This window comes from Anarrhichthys ocellatus, unplaced genomic scaffold, assembly GCF_004355925.1.
Source record: "Anarrhichthys ocellatus isolate YVR2014 unplaced genomic scaffold, GSC_Weel_1.0 scaffold74, whole genome shotgun sequence".
Taxonomy (NCBI): domain Eukaryota; kingdom Metazoa; phylum Chordata; class Actinopteri; order Perciformes; family Anarhichadidae; genus Anarrhichthys; species Anarrhichthys ocellatus.
In genome coordinates this window covers 847,746-868,035 of record NW_022280104.1, presented here as the reverse complement: position 1 = coordinate 868,035, position 20,290 = coordinate 847,746, and the positions used below count along the sequence as shown (strand labels likewise).

The 20,290-nt window shown below is 41.0% G+C and overlaps 1 protein-coding gene across 5 annotated transcripts in view; it reads left to right on the top strand.

The window, feature by feature from the left end:
* LOC116397856 (CUB and sushi domain-containing protein 3-like) overlaps positions 1-20,290 on the top strand; it is a 214,581-nt gene that overhangs the window by 116,622 nt on the left and 77,669 nt on the right. For all 5 annotated transcript variants that reach the window (XM_031873726.1, XM_031873725.1, XM_031873723.1 and 2 more), the window contains 6 exons: positions 10,362-10,475; positions 11,030-11,125; positions 11,484-11,687; positions 16,540-16,664; positions 17,083-17,179; positions 18,451-18,555. In XM_031873726.1, the coding sequence (XP_031729586.1) occupies positions 10,362-10,475; positions 11,030-11,125; positions 11,484-11,687; positions 16,540-16,664; positions 17,083-17,179; positions 18,451-18,555 (741 nt within the window). The remainder of the gene's footprint in view (positions 1-10,361; positions 10,476-11,029; positions 11,126-11,483; positions 11,688-16,539; positions 16,665-17,082; positions 17,180-18,450; positions 18,556-20,290) is intronic.

Here is a 20,290-nt window from a genome sequence, read left to right as displayed (position 1 = left end):
TGTGTATATGTGTGTGTGTATGTATGTGTATATGTATGTGTATATATGTGATGTCAATCAATAAAGCCACGGTATTACATTTTTCTCATCTTCTAACAAGATAAATTAGTGAGCATGATCTTTATCTGTGGTTATTAAACCACTTGTTTCAGCTCTATTCTCTGGTAACATCATTGTTGTGAAGTGAATTCATGCGTTATGATTCTGATCATATTGAGCTCTTAGGTTTATTTTCTGTGTCTTCATTTCAGATGTGAGTGGGTACGTTTGCTCAAAAGAGTTGTTCTTTGTCTCGTAGTGCCGCTTCATATCACTGCTTTTAATAACCATCACGGTCTCTGAACATGTGAGACTAACTGGTTTTAAACTGTCCGTGTGAAGAATTAACCTATAAGAGTTTGTTCATTCCTGGTTAAAGACTGTGGTCTCTTTGGAGAACGTCATGTGAAATAACTTCTCTGACTCGCATTATTATTCTCCTACTCTTCATTCTCTTTCCTCGTCTCTCCCCCGTGTGTGGAAATCTCACTCGAGTCAGGAAACTTGTCAGAAAACCCATATTTGATTGGCTGAGCTGCATCACGTGATGTGATTTACAACGCATTGGTCGCTGTGTTTCCTGCATCGTTGAACAAGTGCCGTAAATGCTGGAAAAGCTGCGCCGGTTAAAATGGAAGCGCTCTGTCAAAATAAAATCAGTCCTGGGTCCGGATACAACAGCGTCTGGGTCCGGACCGCGGTCCGCCTATTAATGACCCCTGGCGTACAGTATTTACACTAGCCTCAGTGTGATTAACCTACGATGGTCTGTGAACTCTGCTCCAGCACCACTTTAATTTACAAAGTTGTTTCTGCTAATGGGCTTCACAGGTACATACGTCTGTGGATGTGTGCCTCTGTCAAATGTCAGTGTCCAGAAGGGGTCATCAATATGTTCCCAGGTTCCTTTGTTCTTGATTTAAACTAACGTTGTAATAGATTGGCACGGTCTGTCTTTGCAGTTCGAATTGCAAACAAATGAAGGGACATGGAAGTTTCAAATGTAATTTGAATGGTTAAACATTGTTCAGCCATTGTGGATATATCAATGTATAAAGAAATAAAAAAAACTATCTTGCCCACAAATTGGAGGGTGTTGGTTTAGACGATAAGCTGTTGGTGATTGATTTCAACATTTGACCTAGAGAAACATACATTAGTGCGAACATAAAACCCTTCTAAAAGTCTTGTAATGTGTGATTCGTAAGAGGATCTTAAACTCTGGAACACGGCACCCTGGGAATATGAATACACTCCTGTCGAGCACTTACTTGAATGACTGCATTTGACTGAATTTGACAACCTGTGGTTTTAAAGTTGATGAGATTCTGTGTACCCATTGTGAGAGTGTAATGCCCCTGAAGAGAACTGTAAGCTGTTTCAAAAGTCAGGCTACTTGCGGCTTTCAATCCGCAAAAGGAAGTCTCCTTTTTTTTGTTATACCCGAGATAGAAGCCTAATGGACTGGATGCAGCTTGTGCCAAGGTGCAGCCACATACTGCCTGCCAAAAGGGCTGATGCAATTTCACTGTGATAATGGGTCATTAAAAATATATGTCTGTGCTGTCATACAATCCCTCTGGTTTCTGTAAATGAGGCTTGTGTATTCTGTCACAGCCCAGAATCTCAGGAGGAATGTCCTGCCACCAAGCAGAGATGACAGGTAGCTCCTCCATAATTCATGGCCAGAAGGACTAACATATGCTTCCATTTTCCTTACCTTTCGCTGGTGCTTGTGCTGTGAGTGTCTTTAACACCTTAGTGAGCATATTTTGCCTTTAGGCTCATGTAGCTAATACAGTGGCTGTATTGCATTACATTTCAGTTACTTTAGTGGTATCCTGAGCAATTGCTTTTTACAGCATGTCCCAATGATAGTTTACCTGAGGGGCTCTGTACAAGTAGGAACGTCGGTTTCCCATCTATTTCATTTACTGCCATCAAGGCCACGTAGTTTGACTGACCGAAAAATGTTTTTGCTAAATGTTTCACTCCAATTGCAAACATATTGTGGTGATAACAGAGGACATTGTTATTAACACAGAAGTGGTTTACGATAAAAGTAAGGAACTTCGGTTTATAAATGTCAGCTGTAGTAGACCATCAGGGGTCATTTATCACAGGGACCGAGTTTGAATCCACCCGTTCTCAGTGAATTTTGAGTTTGCGGTTGAAAATCTGAATGGAGAATTTTAAGAAATGCTTTTGTTTTTATGTGTCAGGCAGAACACAAACCCCATAGACCCTTTACGCAGCTGACATTTTGCTTTGTTGCGGCAGTAAAAAAAAAACAAAAAAAAAAACTGTTGCATAAAGTGTCCCCGTATGCATTTTCAACATAAAATGATAACGAGAAAAGGTATCGAGGTAGACGGATGCTTCGAGGAGTCGATGTGGAACAAATGAGCAGGCAGGTAGCTGATCACAAGAGTAATCTGATGGAAATCAAGTGCCATGAACTGAATACTCTTAAGAGATGTGAATGTACACTGGCCTCACGATTTGATCACGATTCACCTGTCCACGTTTTGAATCCAATGCATGACCGATAATGCATCGCATCCTACATTTGCTATACTACTGCACACATAGCATTTTACAATGCATGAATGCAGGCATCTCCATCCCATCGTGGCTAAGTTGGCAAATTGATAAAGATACACAAAAGTGTTATATGGGAAGGTATTTTTTCCATTGATAATTGAAATTGGAGAGCCTATTTCTGCTCGACTGTTAGACAAAATCCCTTTTTAAAACCTTTTCGACAGAGGCAAGGGCAGAGGGAGAGCGAGGCTTTGCAGAGGCAGTCAAGGTTCGCTGATTAACTTCCACATGATACCTGAGAACCAGAGCCTCTTATCTCACTTTTATACGCCATTTTAGATAAATACTCCACCAAACCTGCTCACCACTGAGAATTAATGTGCTGGCAAGGTTGTGTTGAGGTTTAGCCGTACCTGAATATAACGGAATGTGTGTAACCACTGATGTAACCTTGAATATTTAATCTGTGCTTCTATGGGTAATGTTTTCTTAGTTTGCTAGCTTGCTAGCTGTACCAGTGCAGCAGGTTGGTCTGTCTCATTGTAAGTGGAACACGGAGAAATCATGAGGCAAATTGTTCTGGAACAAAATGTGCAGGATTGCTTTATGACAGAGAACCAGAGGAAGGATTCCTAACCCTGTTTATTTGTTGCTTGAGAGTCATATACCGTATTATAAGGAAATAAAAAAAACAACATATGAATTTGTCTTGTGAGGCCACAGGGATAATCTCTGTGATTTAAAATAATGCTACTGATAAATGTAACCCAAAGGCAATCCAGAAGCAGATTGGTTTGTTCAGGTTAAATGGCAACAGAGGAAAAACAAGATTACCACCACAGGCATTTCAGACTTGTGCACTTCACAAAGGACCCTAACAATCATACTTGTCTCTCAAAGCATCTGCTGTATGTTGCGGTTTAGAGAAACATAAATTCATATCAGCTGAGAAGCATTTCAATGCGATAAACATCAACATTCTTTGGAGACAAACCTTTGTGCTCCATAACAAAACTTGATAAAACTTAATAGTGTTGACATTTTGACTTGTCATTGCAGGGTAAATACATGTTATTAATTACGGTCCTGCTCCATTAAGGTGGATCGGGGCCCTTGTACTGTGCATGCTGGCTCACTGGACTGGCTGTGACACTCTAAATAGAATGGCACCATAACTCATTTTATCAGTTCCACCTGTGTTTACCCTGCTATGACATGTCAAAATGGCTGATGTGAAAAAGGCGTATTTCTCTCTTGCTACCAGTGTACGTATAAACAAGATAACACACACTGTTTTGTGGAATTATTTTCCTGGCCGGCATACACAAGTCTTGTGATAATCCATCAACTACACACAACACGCAAGTGATACAGTGGGCCATGCTCATTCATTTTGTAGAGGGAAGATCAAATAGCAGAGGGGGGGGAGAGCCGGAGACTGAAAGAGCTTTTCGAAGATTATGACATTTCTCTTCCCTGCTGTATTGTAATGATCCTATATCTGCAACACATGCCCTTGTTTTGACAGGCAAAGGACTCCATGCTAAAAGTGGAGACTATAAAGAAGCCAGATGGAAGCAGAAAAGTGCAGCCAAAGTTAATAGCGGAGGGGCAGTCGCATTAAGCCAATCAGATATGCAGCCTCTTCTGCTCTTATTATCTCTTTACAGCGGGGGGGAAGGGGGGCTTACATTTTGGTTTCTCATTGATTGCCCCAACCTTTAAGACATGTTAAACTGATGTCAGTTATATGTTGACAAAAATCTGGCTGCAATATGGAATTTACTGTCAAAGTAATTCATTAACTACATCCCCGTTTATTTAAGCAGACATATAAGGAAAACTCCTTTTCTTCAATGGAAATAAGACGTTCAAAAACCAAATTGGTTGTGCATTTAACAATATACAGATTCAAAAAGAAGGGATTGTATTTAATTAACACTTTTACCCAATGATTATTTATAATATTGCACAGGAAATATGTATGTCATCAAAGCTTTGCATACAGCTTTTCCAGTGATCTTGCTTTGCTGTGAAACTAAGCAATATGCCAGACGTACTTGTTAAATATCACAAAAGTATTGATGCACAGAGAGGTGTAAGCCTGGTCCTTGGTGTGTATTTTGAACATTTAGCATGAATAAACATATGTAATGGGTTAGTAAATATGTCATGGTAAAACATGTTATTAATACACTATGTCAACTATGTTTTTTTTCATTACAAATCAAGGCAAAGAAATTGGACCAAATTCTATGAAATGTTGGAATCTTGCCAGCTCCACACGGTACAGGTTGCTTGTTGTTTTCTTGACAATAATCCCATCAAAGGGTCACGTTTCTGTGTCTAAGTGACTAATAGGGACAACAATTTTGCTGGTCCAGTAGAATGAACGCTGCAGCTAAACGGGCGTGATGGAATCTCTCAGGGCAACTCATCACTGTCCACTAAACGTTGACGGGCTCAGATTATTATAAGTGCCTGAAAATATTATTGAAAGAACCCAACAGATAAATGAAACCCTTTTCTTACCTTCTGCTTAAACCGGTGTGTCGGAGAAGTCTCGTTGTGGAATCTGTCGTCGCATCCTCATTGTCAAAATCGGCTAAATATAGACAAATAAAGACATTGAAGGTCTTTTAGATAACACTAAGCTACACTTTCTATACTCTTAACACCATCGTCTCGTGGCACGCTTCTCTCCGACTTACTTGCGTTTCCACAGTGTTCTGGCAACAAGTCACTTGACACAATAACAAAGAGAAAGCTATTTCTCTGTAGGATCCTTTCCACAATGTTGTCAGATAATAACAGTATGAGCCTGTCAGTGGCAAAAACAAGCACTTTTACTGGGCTTACATTGACGGTGAGGAATTTCCCTGAGCAATTACACTGCAGCCCGTTTAGCGGCTGCCATCTGTAGCGTTCTCCCTCAGTACTAGACCAGTTGATTAGTCGCTTAGATACACAAACATGGGGAAATAGGCTCCAGGTTGAAAAATACCCTCTTTTCAAAAGTTATCCTTTAATATCATCTGAGAACTATTTAAACCCCAGATCATACTCAGACATTGTTACTGACCAGGTGCATCCATTCATTGCCACTGTCTACACTTTTCCAAATCACTGATGCCAAATTTGTTCCCCTCACTTTCTCCAGATCTCAGCCGAATAGATCACCTTGGAGATGTGGTGGCAAAGGCATTTTCAGTGTGAACGCACGGGCAAAATGTCTGCAGGAACTGTGTGTATTGGGTCAGAATGAACCAAGAATTTCGGAAACACCATTTTGTTGAAAACATGCCTCAAAGAATTGACTCTGTTTTGACGCAGAAGTCTCTTATGCAACTCTTGCTAGGTGTATCTCATAAAGTGAATACTGAAGTGTTGGCTGTACGTGACTGTGTTCTCCTTACAACCCCTTTTGCTTTCTGTACGTTACTCTACTGTAAGATCACTCACACATGATTGCTTTAATCATGATTCATTTAAACAGTCCCCTAAATCCTTTAGTATCTGTCAGAACCCACCAAGGGTAGTAGAAACCATCGCAGCCTCTTCTCTTGTCAGATTTTTCAAAATGACTGCTTTCAAAAAGGAGAATTAGATTGACATCACCTGGGAGTAAGATCAACTCGTAATTGTACTTTTCTTCATTATTTAAGCCCAGCAGGCATAGCGGTATTAGATGTAGGAACGCACTAAAGTCGTGTTCTAATACCCAAAGAGGTATCTGATTAAAGCGACTTAACAGCTTTGGGATAATTCAAGGTGAAGATGCAGGCATGGAAATGTTGTCTATTGTTCAAGTGCATTAAGCTTCACTACCATGACAAGGCCCAGAGGACAAAAAGATTCATCATAGTCCTGCATAAATTAGGTAACAAGTTTACAATGATTTATTGACTTAATATCTGGACGTGATTACAGCAAAGGAGCAGATTGGAGTCATGCATGGCTGGCTGTGGATTAGAGGCAGAAATGAGAGACACTGTACTGTGTGTGTTGTGTGTGTATGCGTGTGCTCTTGTTTGTGTGTGTGTGTGTGTGTGTGCTCACAAAGCAGGCGGAGAGAGAGCACAGTTTTTGGTATGCTAATACAACAGCAGTGAGCTGTCCCTAAGGGGAAAATCATCTCTTATTCAGGCTGTGGTTCAGCCATGGGCATTCTCTCTGCTCACCAGATAAAGAAACAGGTCCGCGCTGTGCTGCTCTGTGTGAGTACACCTTTTCCTTTGTGTGTGGCCTATACAGGTGTGCATATGCATTTTTGTTTTATTTGCTTTGTTTCGAGGTTTTTGGCTGTCATTTGACTTTGGCTGTTGTGTGTGTGTGTGTGTGTGTGTGTTGTCTCATGTCAAACAGAGTAAGAAGTACCCTCATTATGAGAACAGAGTACAATATGCACAAACCCCACATTTCCCGCCTCCATATCTTCGGCACCACCACTTGGTCGGTCTCTTTGTGGTCAGTCCAAACCACCGTTGCAGCGTCGCCTCCAGTGGCTGTTGGGGAGCGTTTAGTCTCTCGGCTTCTTACTCCGTCTTTCCTTTTCTTCCTTGCCGTGTCTGTCTTAGTTATGTGGCAGGTATAACGGTTTGACAGTGCGGTTCTATGCCTGGGAAGAGCCAAACTAGTACAGAGTGAAGATAATAGGAAGCTGCTCCATAATTCATAGCCAGAAGCGCAAACACATGCTGCCTTTTTTTCTTCTTTTTCATTTACCTGTAGAAGTTACCCGTGTTTTTAGTAAAAATTAAATCAAAAATTGTTTACATCTTTTCAAGTGGGTCTTGTGTAGTGAATATTTTGCCTCGAGGCATGTAGACGTAGCTTACACATAGGCTCAGCTATGACTGACCAAAAACAGTCTTGTTTTTCAGTAAGCAGTTTCAGCAATTCAGAGTCAGTTCCTCACAATGTGACCCAATTATAGTTAACACGCATGTATGTCTGTGTACTGGTTTCTTTCACTCGTTTAAAACGTACTTTATTATCATGACACGTCTATTTACAAACTGATAACACAATTATGCTAGATGGAGCTGCGCATTAGACGAGATCTTGCTAATTAGGACTATTGTGTTTCACAGATTAAACCCACTTGTCAAAAACAGGATGGTATTTCATACTAATATTTTCTTTGTGCTCGAGCTGTGATGGTGCTAATTACCAACTATTATTCTTTTAAATTAACTCTTTTCAAACCATCCCACACACTGGATTATTGAAACTAAGTGAGACAGTTGAGGAAATCATTTTCCTGGAAAGGTTCAATATCAGTCATTTTTAATAAATTTTCATAACCTGCTCCTCCTCACAAATCAAATTTCCTTTTGGTTGTGATACCTGGCTCGTAGCTGAACACAAGGAGTGTGTGCTGCTCGCACGGAGCCAGTGCTTTTACATGTGACAGGAATTGCAGTGTAAGATGCCGCTTCCCTCGGTTACGTGATGGAGATTTTCCTAAACCGTAGTAAGAGCCTGTCGTGTGCATCGCCTCAATTAACCACCAACACTGTGGCTGTTGTTGCCTGTCTGTTGATGGATATAAGCTGGCGTTTGGGGGAAAAACACAGTGAGCATGCTAATGAGCTCAGCCCCATGGTGTGCATAAAAAATAAACTTATTGCGGTAATGGCCCATCTTCATCAGGTTGAAGGTTAGAGAGAGAGAGCAGGATGAAAAAGAAGTGCGTAAATAGCATGTGCACCAAAGGGCGAGATTGAGGCTGTAGTTTTACTATTAGTAATGCACACGCACTACTTTTACGTACACTGGCATGCACAACCGCATAGACACAAACACACATGGTATGACAGATGTAATGATCCAGTCGAATACTGTCTACTCATTTGGTTGGAGAAAGCTCTGATTATCTTTCAGAGGCGTGTACACATTGATATAATCAGGAATGCTTAATTGGAAATATTCATGCAGGACATTATTTAGACAATTCCCTGTTCATTATCAGAAGTTCTCAGTAGTTCCCCTTAGTGCTATATATTGTTTTTGTTTTTTTTAGGATAAGATTTAATTATTATTTTTGTAATAAATAATAATATTGTTGTGTGACATGTTATTAAGTAAAGGAGTTTAATTAAATTAAAGGTCAGACTTTGAAAAGACATTGTCCAGATGCTCCAACAATGCAGTTCACACAGCGTGACGCTATATTAGATGGGTTACCTTTTCTAGCAACCATATACGTGTATATATGCTCTGTGAATCCCCCTTGTTTTGTGTTACTCAGTCGGAGTAGGAGAATTAAACGGCATCCTTCAAATGTCTTCAGATGCTGGTGTCGTCCTTACTCTTCAGTACGGACACGCAAACTATGGCGTAAATCTTATTTTAGTCAGACTTTAAGGACCCGCTCGGTATTGTGTCATTATGTTTAATGCCATGCCACACCAAAAAGAGATGCAACATTCGAAGGAATACCTTATTATTGGTTAAGTAAATGCCACATAAAGGTTTACAGCAGATGAGCGGATATTACTTTACTTGAGGAAATGGTGACCTTTATGAAGCTAATGCTCAGGAAGCATATCGTACCCCAAATCCCATTTTGTATCGTTTCTTAACATTAGATTGAAGTTTATTGGGATTTTAAAGACTCCCCATTTAAGTGCATGTGTGTGCATTAGCGATGCCATTATGAGGAAATGTACCTGTTCAATCAGAAATATTGCCAAATAGGCGCATTTGTTCTTTGCTCTGACAACAGATCCCCGGCCATCGTCTTGTTGGTCAACTCTCCTTTACTCTTGTCACGTGAAAAGTGAAATCTGATGACTGCTCTGTACTGTGACTCCGCTGCTTTTTTTGATGAATGTTTTCCTGCGTCTTCTCAAACATTTGTAGAATTGTTCTAATGTTTCATTATTTCCAAAACACAAGGCACATTGACATCAACTGCCATTACTGACGTATCTGTGGACAACAACACTCGAAAAATACATGAAGCTGCCCTTATCCTCACTATCTCTGTATCCCAGATTCTCTGACTGACTCACACAAACAACAAAGTCACAACAGCACATGAAAGTCATATTACATGGCTGATCTTCTGATTTGTTGTTTGGGATTCATCATCAACGTTTTGCCTTATGAAATTCATATTTTGTCTAAATGACAAGCATTGGGGCGACTGCGGTTCAGGGGGTGGAGCGGGTCGTCCTTTAATCTCAAGGTTGGTGGTTCTGTCCCCGGCTCCTACTGTCGACATGTCAAAGTGTCCTTGAGCAAGACACTGAAGCTCAAGTTGCTCTCCAGGCGCTCTTTACAGCAGCCCAGTGCTCCTAATGCTCAGGATGGATTAGATGCAGAGGTCGAATTTCATGTATGCATGTATGTGACGATAAAGATAGTTTGTATCTGTCATGCTTCTGGTAAATGTGCCTCAAAAACTTTAAAACTACTGCACTGTGATATTGTAAAAGGTGCCACGTGTCATTTGTAGCAAAATTATCTCAAATAGATATCAGTAGATTGTCCAAAATTCTGCCAATCGTATTTTATTTACAGTTTAAGTGTCTTGGGAGATACACGTGCAAATTTGATTAGATACACGACCCCCCTGGGAGTATTCCAGTCAAAACAACATTAACCTCTGTGTTTATGGTTCACGGTGTCAGCATCAGCCCAATTTCAAAAGATAATTATTTCTAATCTCACCAGTTTATCTGATTATTTCCTTCCAGGGACAACGGAAGCCCCAGTGAATGGGCTGAATGTTGACGTATCATTTTTCTCCTCACTCTCCTTTCTTGCAGTGCTGTTTGGGCAGTTTGTGGTGTTCCAGACTTTGACCAGTGATGTGGTCGATATCTATGACGGATCCTCCCCAGATTCAGCTCTTCTCTCCTCCATATATGGATCTCATTCAGGTAAAAAACATAACACTGGAACCTGGAAGAGTAGTTCTTTCAAGTCAAACACATCATTTGGCACTGCGGGCAAGAAATAAACTCTCAGTTCAATTCAAATAAAAAACTATTTTTCCCAGACAATTTTAAAATTTAAAATCCTAGCAGCTTAATTCTGCCAAGGATAAAGATTCTTTCCCCCTTCATTTGTGTGATGATATAATGAAACACAATGATGACTCATAATACCTTATGATTACAATTGCATAAACTAACCAAACCAAATTAAAATAACAAAAGCAAACCAGCTGTTGTAAATTGTCATACAAATTAAACAGATCTGCCGTTTCCAGCATTACCACTGAAGATGTATTGAACTGTAAATTTAAATCACATTGACATGTTACACAGAACTGAGTCAATATTCTTTATTTTTCACACAGTCATAAGGCTATGCAGGGCTTATATTCATAGTTTGTAATTATTTGTCACTTTGTGTGTACATTATCTGTGGACATGTGTACACGGCATCCTCCAAACGGACTAATAATGTCTCCTTTGATTTCGTAACTTAGGCGAGACACTCCCTTTGAGTTCAGGAAACAAGATAACGCTTAAGTTTACCACAAATGGAACAGAAACTGCGAAAGGATTTCACTTTGTTTATCAAGGTAAGGCTGCTTTTTCTGAAACATTTCCTGAATTTTCGTGTGGAAACTCATTTAGTGCGTTGAGTGTGTTTGCCTGCTTTAAAAAAAAAAAAAAAAAGGCTGTTCAGCAGAGTGCCATTGGTGTGGATGGGCATGGCTGAGCAGATCAGGATGATGTGGAGTCAAACAGCCTATCCTGGCACAGTAGACGAGAGTGACTAATGACGTGCGAGGAGATTCACAAGGGCTTCACCGTTCCTATCTGCCTCCTTTTTCTTGTCATCTCTCCGGCTCCCTGTTGTCGTTCTCTCTACCCCACCCACCCACCACTCTTTGTCTTTCTTCCTCTCATGCTCGCTTCCTTTCCTCTCGTCCCTAGCTGTCCCCCGGACAAGCGCCTCTCAGTGTAGCTCAGTCCCTGAGCCCCGGTTTGGGAAGCGGATAGGGAACGACTTTGGCATCGGCATGGTGGTGCTGTTTGAATGCAATCCAGGCTACACGCTCCACGGCTCCAACACCATCAGGTGTGAGGCCATGCCCAGTGCCCTGGCCCAGTGGAACGGCACTGTGCCCACATGTGTCGGTAAGCGCCCTCATCTTCCAACCTTCGCCTCACCCCCTGCATGCACACACACACACACACACAGACACACACACATGCACACACAAATCCAAAAAGATGGAGCAGGTGCACAAAAAACGTTTGGTGTCTTTTTTTTCCAAGTCATTCCTTATCTTAATGTCTGTCACCCATTGCAAAGCATCCACCTGCCTCTGGTCTTGATAGTTCAGACAAGAAGATAGAAGCAAGGACAAACAATACAACAAAGTGTCACATAAGTCTTCCTTCCAGACAAGGGATTTTTGTTCCTGTGCCTTGCCAGACTAATAGGAAAATGAATAGAGTTATGTGAATATGTCCAAGAGCCCACACTTGAGATAACTGTTTCTATGCAGCCCACATCGCTCATGCACCACATACTTCCAGGTTACAGTTTATTATCTAATGCAATTCAATGCAACAGACCTGCAATAGAAGACGTTTCTAATACACTGCCATCCCATATGTATATAATGGAGGTCTAATCTTTTTATAAAGAGCAGTTTATTTTTAACATCTACAAAAAAAACACAACAACCTGGTAATGATCCTGTAGCCAGATAATTCCAGCATCACGTGATGGTCTGTGTGTGGTGTGGACCATCGACTGAAGGGACCAGCATCTCTCTCTCTCTACACGGCTCTTTGGCTAGCATACACAGAAACATGCAGACATACAGTGCAGTAAATACGTACCGGCTTAAATATGCATGGACATACTGTACATGCATCCCACATTCATACACATGAACAGATTTACATGGCTTTTCTGCACACGCTGTTACCCAAACATATGTACAGGGACATGCGCTCAGTCTTACGAAGACACCCACGTGTCTACCTTGGGAAGATAAAGAACTGCAGATAAAGAAGGGAGAAATCTATTGGAAGTTAGGCCTTGTGTCAGCCAGCAAATAGTCCGAGCCGGTGAGCGCGGAAGATTTCAAGCCAAGGTTCATCCGAGTTTACTGCCAACTGGTAAGGGAATAGCAGTGGCACGCGCGGTTCCATTTTAAACACAGTGATTTTTATCTGGAGATTGAATCTGGCTGCAGCATCTTCCCCAGCGGCAGTGAAGTCGTCCAGAATAATGGATATAGTTTCATGAAAGCTTCAACAAAAACACTATGCTCAATTACTCAAGCCCTCTTTATGGGATATGACGGCATCAGACACCGCTCTCCTGTGAGGTACCTGTATTTCAGAAGATACAGTTCCAGGTGCTGGTCCTGCTCTGACCGACCTGGCTCGTCAGGCGACAATTGATTGGCTTTTCAATTTCACAAATACAAAGCCGGTGAACTGAGGCTTTGCTGTTTAGTCGTGCTAGCACACTGTTCTATCGTGATTTAATTTGCCTCGCCTGAATGGCTGCGTAATGTTTGGGTGGCCTCTGTTGAGTTTTATGGAGAATAGTTTACTTGGAAAAAAAAAAGCGGTTTTGGTTTGTTTCCTGGTGGAGCTTGACTTGAAGTACTTTATAGTGAGCTTTAAAACCTTTTCCAGTGTCATGTGTAAATGGTGGGCTCTATTCAAACATCTGCTTATACCACCTTTAGATTATGGAAATGAAAAGGGCCTTTACAGGTTGGTACAAATAACGTAAAAGTAAATACTGACAGATAAGCACCATTTTGTTCCCTGCACAACTGAGAGCAAGGCAGCTGACTCTCACAAACTAAATCACGACTGATCACGACTGCCCAATATTACATAAGCTCACAGATTGCCATGATTCATACTCAATATGCGCACATGTTGGAATTGTTGACTTAAACACTTTTTCGAAGGTGTCAACAAGTCAACAGTGTACACTGAGCTTGTTTTAACATATCCTCCCAAGTGTCTCAGTGTGGGTGTGTGGTAAGGCCGGGCCAGAGGGCCTCTCCGGAGCAAGATGAGCTGGTCTTGAGGTCATCATATTAGGAATGTATTATGGTTTCTGTCATGACAATGGGAATGACTGCCAGTGTGATTTTGTGTGTATTAATATAACTTTTTTATTTTTATAAAGATAGCACGCATTGTTTTTAAAATGAAAAATATTAAATCCCACCACCAACCCTTCCAAAGCATTGAGACTGCATACAAAAAGCAATTTATGTTTTGTAAATATCTTTTTCCCACTTTAGGGTGACCGTGTTCCACATTAGACATTGACAGTAATTCACAATTTTGGGATAGCTTTGTTTGTCGTAGTTGTTTTCACTGTCTTTCTTGAAGAAAGCTAATCTTGAAAATGTGGCACGGGCACCCGCTTTGGTGCTTAACTAATCTAAAAGCTTAAAGTTGCAATCGGAGAGAAGAGTACTGCTCATAATGTAGACATTAGAGGATATTATTGTATATCGTTTACATGTCCCTTTGTGGTGAATGGAAATAAGTATAAGGTAATTGACAAAAGCCAGTTTTATACTGCAGAATTTAGATATTTGTATGTAAGATGTGTATACATCCTAAAAACAAAGAATTATATATTAAGGAAGTATATACTTCTATATAAGTAGTGCATGTAATGTGAAACACCTATGTGGTACACATATTATGTGCAGATAAGGTTTTTGATATCTTGATTAAAAGACTTCTAATTAAAAGTTGCTGTGAATTCAGATGGCGTTAAATGGTGTCTCACAATGCGTGTAGTCCCCACGCTTGTCTACCTGCAGTAAATCTGACATATGAGCCTGCCACAGATTGAGATGGGTGTGTGGAGCATTCATGCTTTTATGACTGTCATGATTTCTAATCTTGCTCAACCAATTACATTAACTGACAGCTCAGGGGACTCAAAGGAGCTGTTAAGTTATACTGAAATACTGAATCTTTCTCTGCTAGGAGTCCGTTGCTTGTTGTCAAGAATGTGGTTTCGTGCTAGAAACTAGAGCAAAACACATATTTTATAATTCTTAAAATGGTTTTAATTGTTTTACAGACCTTTTTGTTTTTGCCGTTGAATGTTGGACCTAAAACATCCGTCTGTGTACTTCTATATTTTGCATTTCATTTTGTAGAAAGACATTTTGGACAACCGACAGGAAATGACTAAATAGAAAACAAGGTTACTGACAATGAGCCTGCAACCTTCTGACTGCAGTTCTCTAGATTTCATCTGCATTGACCTTCATCTTTCATTTGCAAAGCGGAATTATGAACAATTGCCCAAGCTGTTCTCCTTCGAGAGTTAATCAATACGGAATTTTCTACATGTGTCATGCATTAGATGTCGAGGCGGTGATTATATGAAAGTGTGATTGCTGTGAGGTACAGTATGGAAGTCATTTTCTCTAATGTGTCACTTGGAGCGTAAGGAACATAGTAGTCACTTTGGCACGATTCTGTCAGCTAGATGTCACCTGTAGAATATTTATGAGTTTGAAATTGTGGCAAGCTGATAGCTGAAAAATGCTTTTTCTGACAACCACTTTTTTTCTTTGTGATAAGTAGCACATTTTATTTTTCTCTTATTTTCCATGTCTCCCATTGTCTTTGACATCCAGCCCTCCCGTGGCTGGTGGATATGGAAAACAGTGATTATCATTGACCTGTACAGGGTAAAGCCTTGTCCTTGACGAGCAACAGCTGCGTCTTCATTGTGAGAACACATTGCACTACTCTCGGAACATCTGAAGGACCTCATCCTCCCTGGCTGATAGCTTTGCTCATGGTCCTATAGAGTCACGACAAATACTAGGTGCTAAAGTCAAGCCTTCTCCAACCTGCAGTTCAATCTGAAGAACACCTGTTTCTGCATCTGGAGTGAGGAGATAAGGGAATAAAGGAGTCTTTTTTTTGTAGTATACAGAATCCGTTATTATTGTTGAACTACATGTGATGGCTTAACTGATGTCGAACAGATATATTCAAGCTGGTGACAGCAGAACAGTGGATCTCACAAAGAAAAGCAACAATTAAAAAAGCAAACGCACTGTTGCATTAGACTTCTCTTTTTGTGATAGGGTAAATGATTTTGCTGAGCAAAAGTTCCATCAGCCTAATAGGTTGATTGTTTCTGTATTAGCCAGCAGGACTACATTTCAAGAGGAAGGAAATGCTTTTTGTTCTGTTATAATCCAAAGGTCTGCAAGGTTGTGCTACCACAATCCTTAATGGACAAAAAGTGGAGCCAAACACTCTGTAGGAGGTTGCTCTCCTTATAGAAGGCCAATTGGCAGCGTCTGCAAAGCAATAAAGAAATTGTAACGGTTATGGTCCTTTTTTCATTTGATATATTTGAGCATAGGTAATCTAAATCTAAATCTAAACTGCCTAAAAATGTCAGCACAACCCGGCCAGTGACTCCAATTCAACATTCATCTGAGAGCCAAGAGAGGCTCGATAAATACGTTACTTGTGGCACTGGTAGGAACAAGGTGCGCTTTGAGAGGAATAGCTTTTGCAACTGATAGATGTGATTTGTGTGGCCTGCGAGGGATAGAATAACATCAGGGCTGATCTGTTTACGTCTGAATAGACCGAGAGGCGAGTGTGCTGCCATGCAAAACTTCACTGGGGCATTAAATGACAATATCATCATCTGGTCATAAAATAAAGCTCTTTTACATGACATACCAAGTAGAACCTGTCATTATCATGGCTGGCTGTCATTGGAGTCCACAGAATTACATCGTATGAAGTGATTTTTATAGAGGCTCATTTAAAATCCATGTATTGTGAAATGATGCTTTTATGATTAACCTCTGCCAACTCGCGGCTCTGCAGGTGTGTGTGTGTGTGTGTGTGTGTGTGTGTGTGTGTGTGTGCGTGCAGACTTGAGCCTGACATTTTTTTTTTCTCTTTTTCTCTCTCTTTCTCAATCTGTTGTCCTTTTTTTTAGTTCCCTGCGGCGGGGTGTTAACTGACCGCAAAGGCACCATCCTCTCTCCTGGATACCCAGAGCTGTACACCAACTATCTGAACTGTGCCTGGAAAATCTCTGTTCCCGAGGGGGCCGGCATCCAAGTGAGAGGACACATATGTAGATTCTTTTTAGGAGTATAATGTTTGATGAGAGATTAAAAGATATTTCGTGGGGATTTATTTATGTGCCTCCACGCTGGCGGCAGCCAAGGTCCAAGGCAATTGTGTGATAAAATGAAAAATATGTCTCTCTTCTTCCCTACGAAACAAAAGCCTTTTCGGTGACATTTCATATATATCTCACATTTTGTGTCGACTATAAAAGCCATTGTATAATAAATTACAATCTCACTGACAGTGCTAAAAAATACAATGAAATGTCTAAGAGCAATTTCCCTCTTGTGATAAAGCAACATAGACGAAGAGAAACAAAATGGCTGAAATGAAATGCATGACACGGTTGTAAACTGCAACTTCACTTACCGCAAGGCGTTTCTATTAAGGTATCTTTGTCTTTCAGATTCAAGTTGTGACCTTCGCCACAGAACACAACTGGGATTCGCTGGATTTTTTTGACGGGGTTGATGGCAATGCTCCAAGGCTTGGTAGCTACTCAGGTAATACTGATACAACTGGATTTGAGTTGCCAGGTGCCTCTTGAAATTCAATCAGATGTCACTGGGACCCAGCAGCAGACAGATGTGGCGATGGAGCTGATGACATTTGGCATGTCCTCTGTCTTAAACCAGTTAAAGAAGTCAAAGATGAAAACATTTCTGTCCCTGCATTTGAGATCTTCATAATGTTTCATGCTGGAGTTTTTACAAATGCAATGTTGCCTTAGGGCTCACGCTAATGAAAATGGAGCTCTTGACACATGGTAACCTACTAGAAACAGCCTATCACATAATTTTAAATGCTGGATCGTGGTATCAGAGGGACTGGTGTAGCATAATGACTTCAGCGTCTTATATCAATTTTTATGAGCCTAGGTGTCAAATATCTCAAGTGGTGGATATTTCATTTTGGAGCAAAACTCTTTACATATTGTAATAGCTCCACAGTGCAGCTCTCACTGTGCAGGATAGCGTGCGGTTTGAAAAGGCTAGGGGATTTTAAATGGCTAGCAATCTATTTTATCTGGGGCTAAACCGATGAAGGTGATTACGAATACATGTAAAAGTCTCCATGCAAATTGCCGAAGACACACGCCTGGAATAGAGAATATGAACCTGAAGAGTATGACCTCATTGTTGCAACACACAGATAACATTCTCCAGTGCAAATTCAGAGTTAGAATTATCGATCATGCTCGTGTTCATGCGTTTCATTTTTGATTTCTCTACTGAAAACTCTAAAATGTGTGACAGAGATGGCTGGTGTGATTCATGTCGATGAACAATCATTGTTTCAGAAAATCACTGCAGATCATAGACTATTGTGATGCTTTATGTTCTGGTCGACCCAAAAAGCCTTCCATAAATAGCAGATTATCCAAAATGCAGTAAAGTTTCTCACTGTCTTTTTTTTATTTTTCTAAAAAGGGACCCTGCTCTTGGAGTGTTATTTTATTTCTTTATGTGATTGTCTCTTATTTATTGTATCATTTGAGGCACTTTCTCCATTATATTTGTACCTGCTGATAATAATCAGCAACTCTCCCTTTGCAAGGTTGTGGAGGCTAAATGGCTGCTAGTGTCCAGTCTCATATTAGACTTTGGCTCAAAAAGTGGAATCCAGAGACTGATTTAATTATTATCTACACCTCATATAACCAAAGTACAATAAATGTTCATGTGTTATGCATTCCCACACGTTTTCGTGGTCCTAAATCTGGAATATGGGCCGGACATAGTCTAAACTATCTTTTCTATGTTGTGTAATACAGGTACAACAATCCCTCAACTGCTGAACAGCACATCCAACAACCTGTACTTGACCTTCCAGTCTGACATCAGTGTATCCGCCGCTGGCTTCCACTTGGAGTACACAGGTATGAGGAGAGACGGCTTGTCTGCCTGCCTGTCTGCCTGTCACTTTGTCTGTTGTCAGTTTGTTTCCATGTGTCCATCTGCCACCACCTTCCAGCTGCTGCACAGAGGTATAAGAAATAAGAGGGACAGCTGGTCTGGGTGGCACAGTTGGACATAGAAAGTGTGAGGTTAGCGAGTGAGTAGGCAAAGTGTTTTTTTTTTGGTGCATCTCTTAGACTTTGTATCCAGGCATTGTATTCCCCTGTGGTCTTTTGCAAGTCCTCCCATTGCTACAAGCTACTGGACCTACATCCTTTTTCATTTAGGGACTCAATTTACTCATCTCTCAGTGGGCTATTGACTTCGGGGCATATTTGCAAAGGAGAATGCTGACAATTTACCATACACTCAAATTAAAGGAGTGCAGCTGGCCCCAGTGGAGCGACTGACTTACTCAGTCCTCCCATTTGAAAATTGTGTAAATGAAAATAGGGGCGCTGATCTGCAGGTAATGCATGGCGCTATCTGCAGATATTTGATAAAACAGTCCTTTGTGACCAATTTCCCCACTGTTATTTACATCTCATGCATTTTCCAGTTGTCTCTTTTAATGTCAGGGTAATTTCCCTCTTTGTTATTTGTCTCTTTAAGGTTAGAAGAAATTTTAATTTGTACTTTCTCCTCTTCACAGTTGTCTTTCTTCTAGCTGGTTACTTAACGCTCACCTTCACATAAAAGCAATTTCCTTACTAAAGTGTGTGGCGATGGGAGACCTCATTTTCAGTAAAGTACATGGAGGGCAGTGAAAAAGCGCAACCACGGGAAAAATAAAAGTGGAGAAGACACAAACTCCATAATGTCGAGATAAAATGGGATGTGGGTGACACAAAGGCACAGAGGCGTGAACGAAAGGCCACACGATGAGAACCCTGCTAACGTAACACATTTTAAGATCCCGTACACAACTCAAGCAAAGACTAACATGCTTTTGAATAAAATCAGTCCCCCGCTCAAACTTCCAGTCAGTTCCCACGAATGTGTTGCAAAACAAAAGAAGCATGACAAAAACATCGCTGTCACCGAGTCTGTCCCGGCTGTCAGTTGTGTCAGTCCGCGAGCATTACACCACTGCTGAGAATGACTTCACATTCATGTCTCTCGCAGTCGGCACTTCGTTTCCACAACACCCTCCTCTTTCCTGGAAGCATTCCGTAGCTGCGTGTCTCTGTGGGCTCTTTCCTCTCTGCACTAACCCCCACCCCCTCCTCGCCCCAACCACCCCCACTGCCACCTACTGCTGAGAGTCACTTCAGTGCCATGTCTCACAGTCGGCCAGTCAGTTCTTTCCTCTGTCTGTCTTGCACTTTGCCTCTGCTGCCCATGTAAAGTGCATTCCCTGATGCTTTGTGTAAAGCCAGCTCCAGTTAAACTCCTTTCTACTTTTCCTCTTGTTATTCACGTTTGGTTGCTTGCCTAGCATATGGTTCTACCGCTTGCCTATTGGCAAACATGTATGTGTGATAAAGTCATGTTGCTTCTCCATGGAACTGCTCATCAAGTATTCGTTTTGTAGTCTGTTGTTTCCCATTTTGCGTTAATCTACTCCTTATAGCAGAGTTCAGATACTGATTTATTTGGTCAAATGACAGCAATCTTCTAATTGGTCCTCTAGTCGGTTGCATGTTTGTATCTTTTTTATGTGTTTGGTTGTGTGTGTGTGTGTGTGTGTGTGTGTGTGTGTGTGTGTGTGTGTGT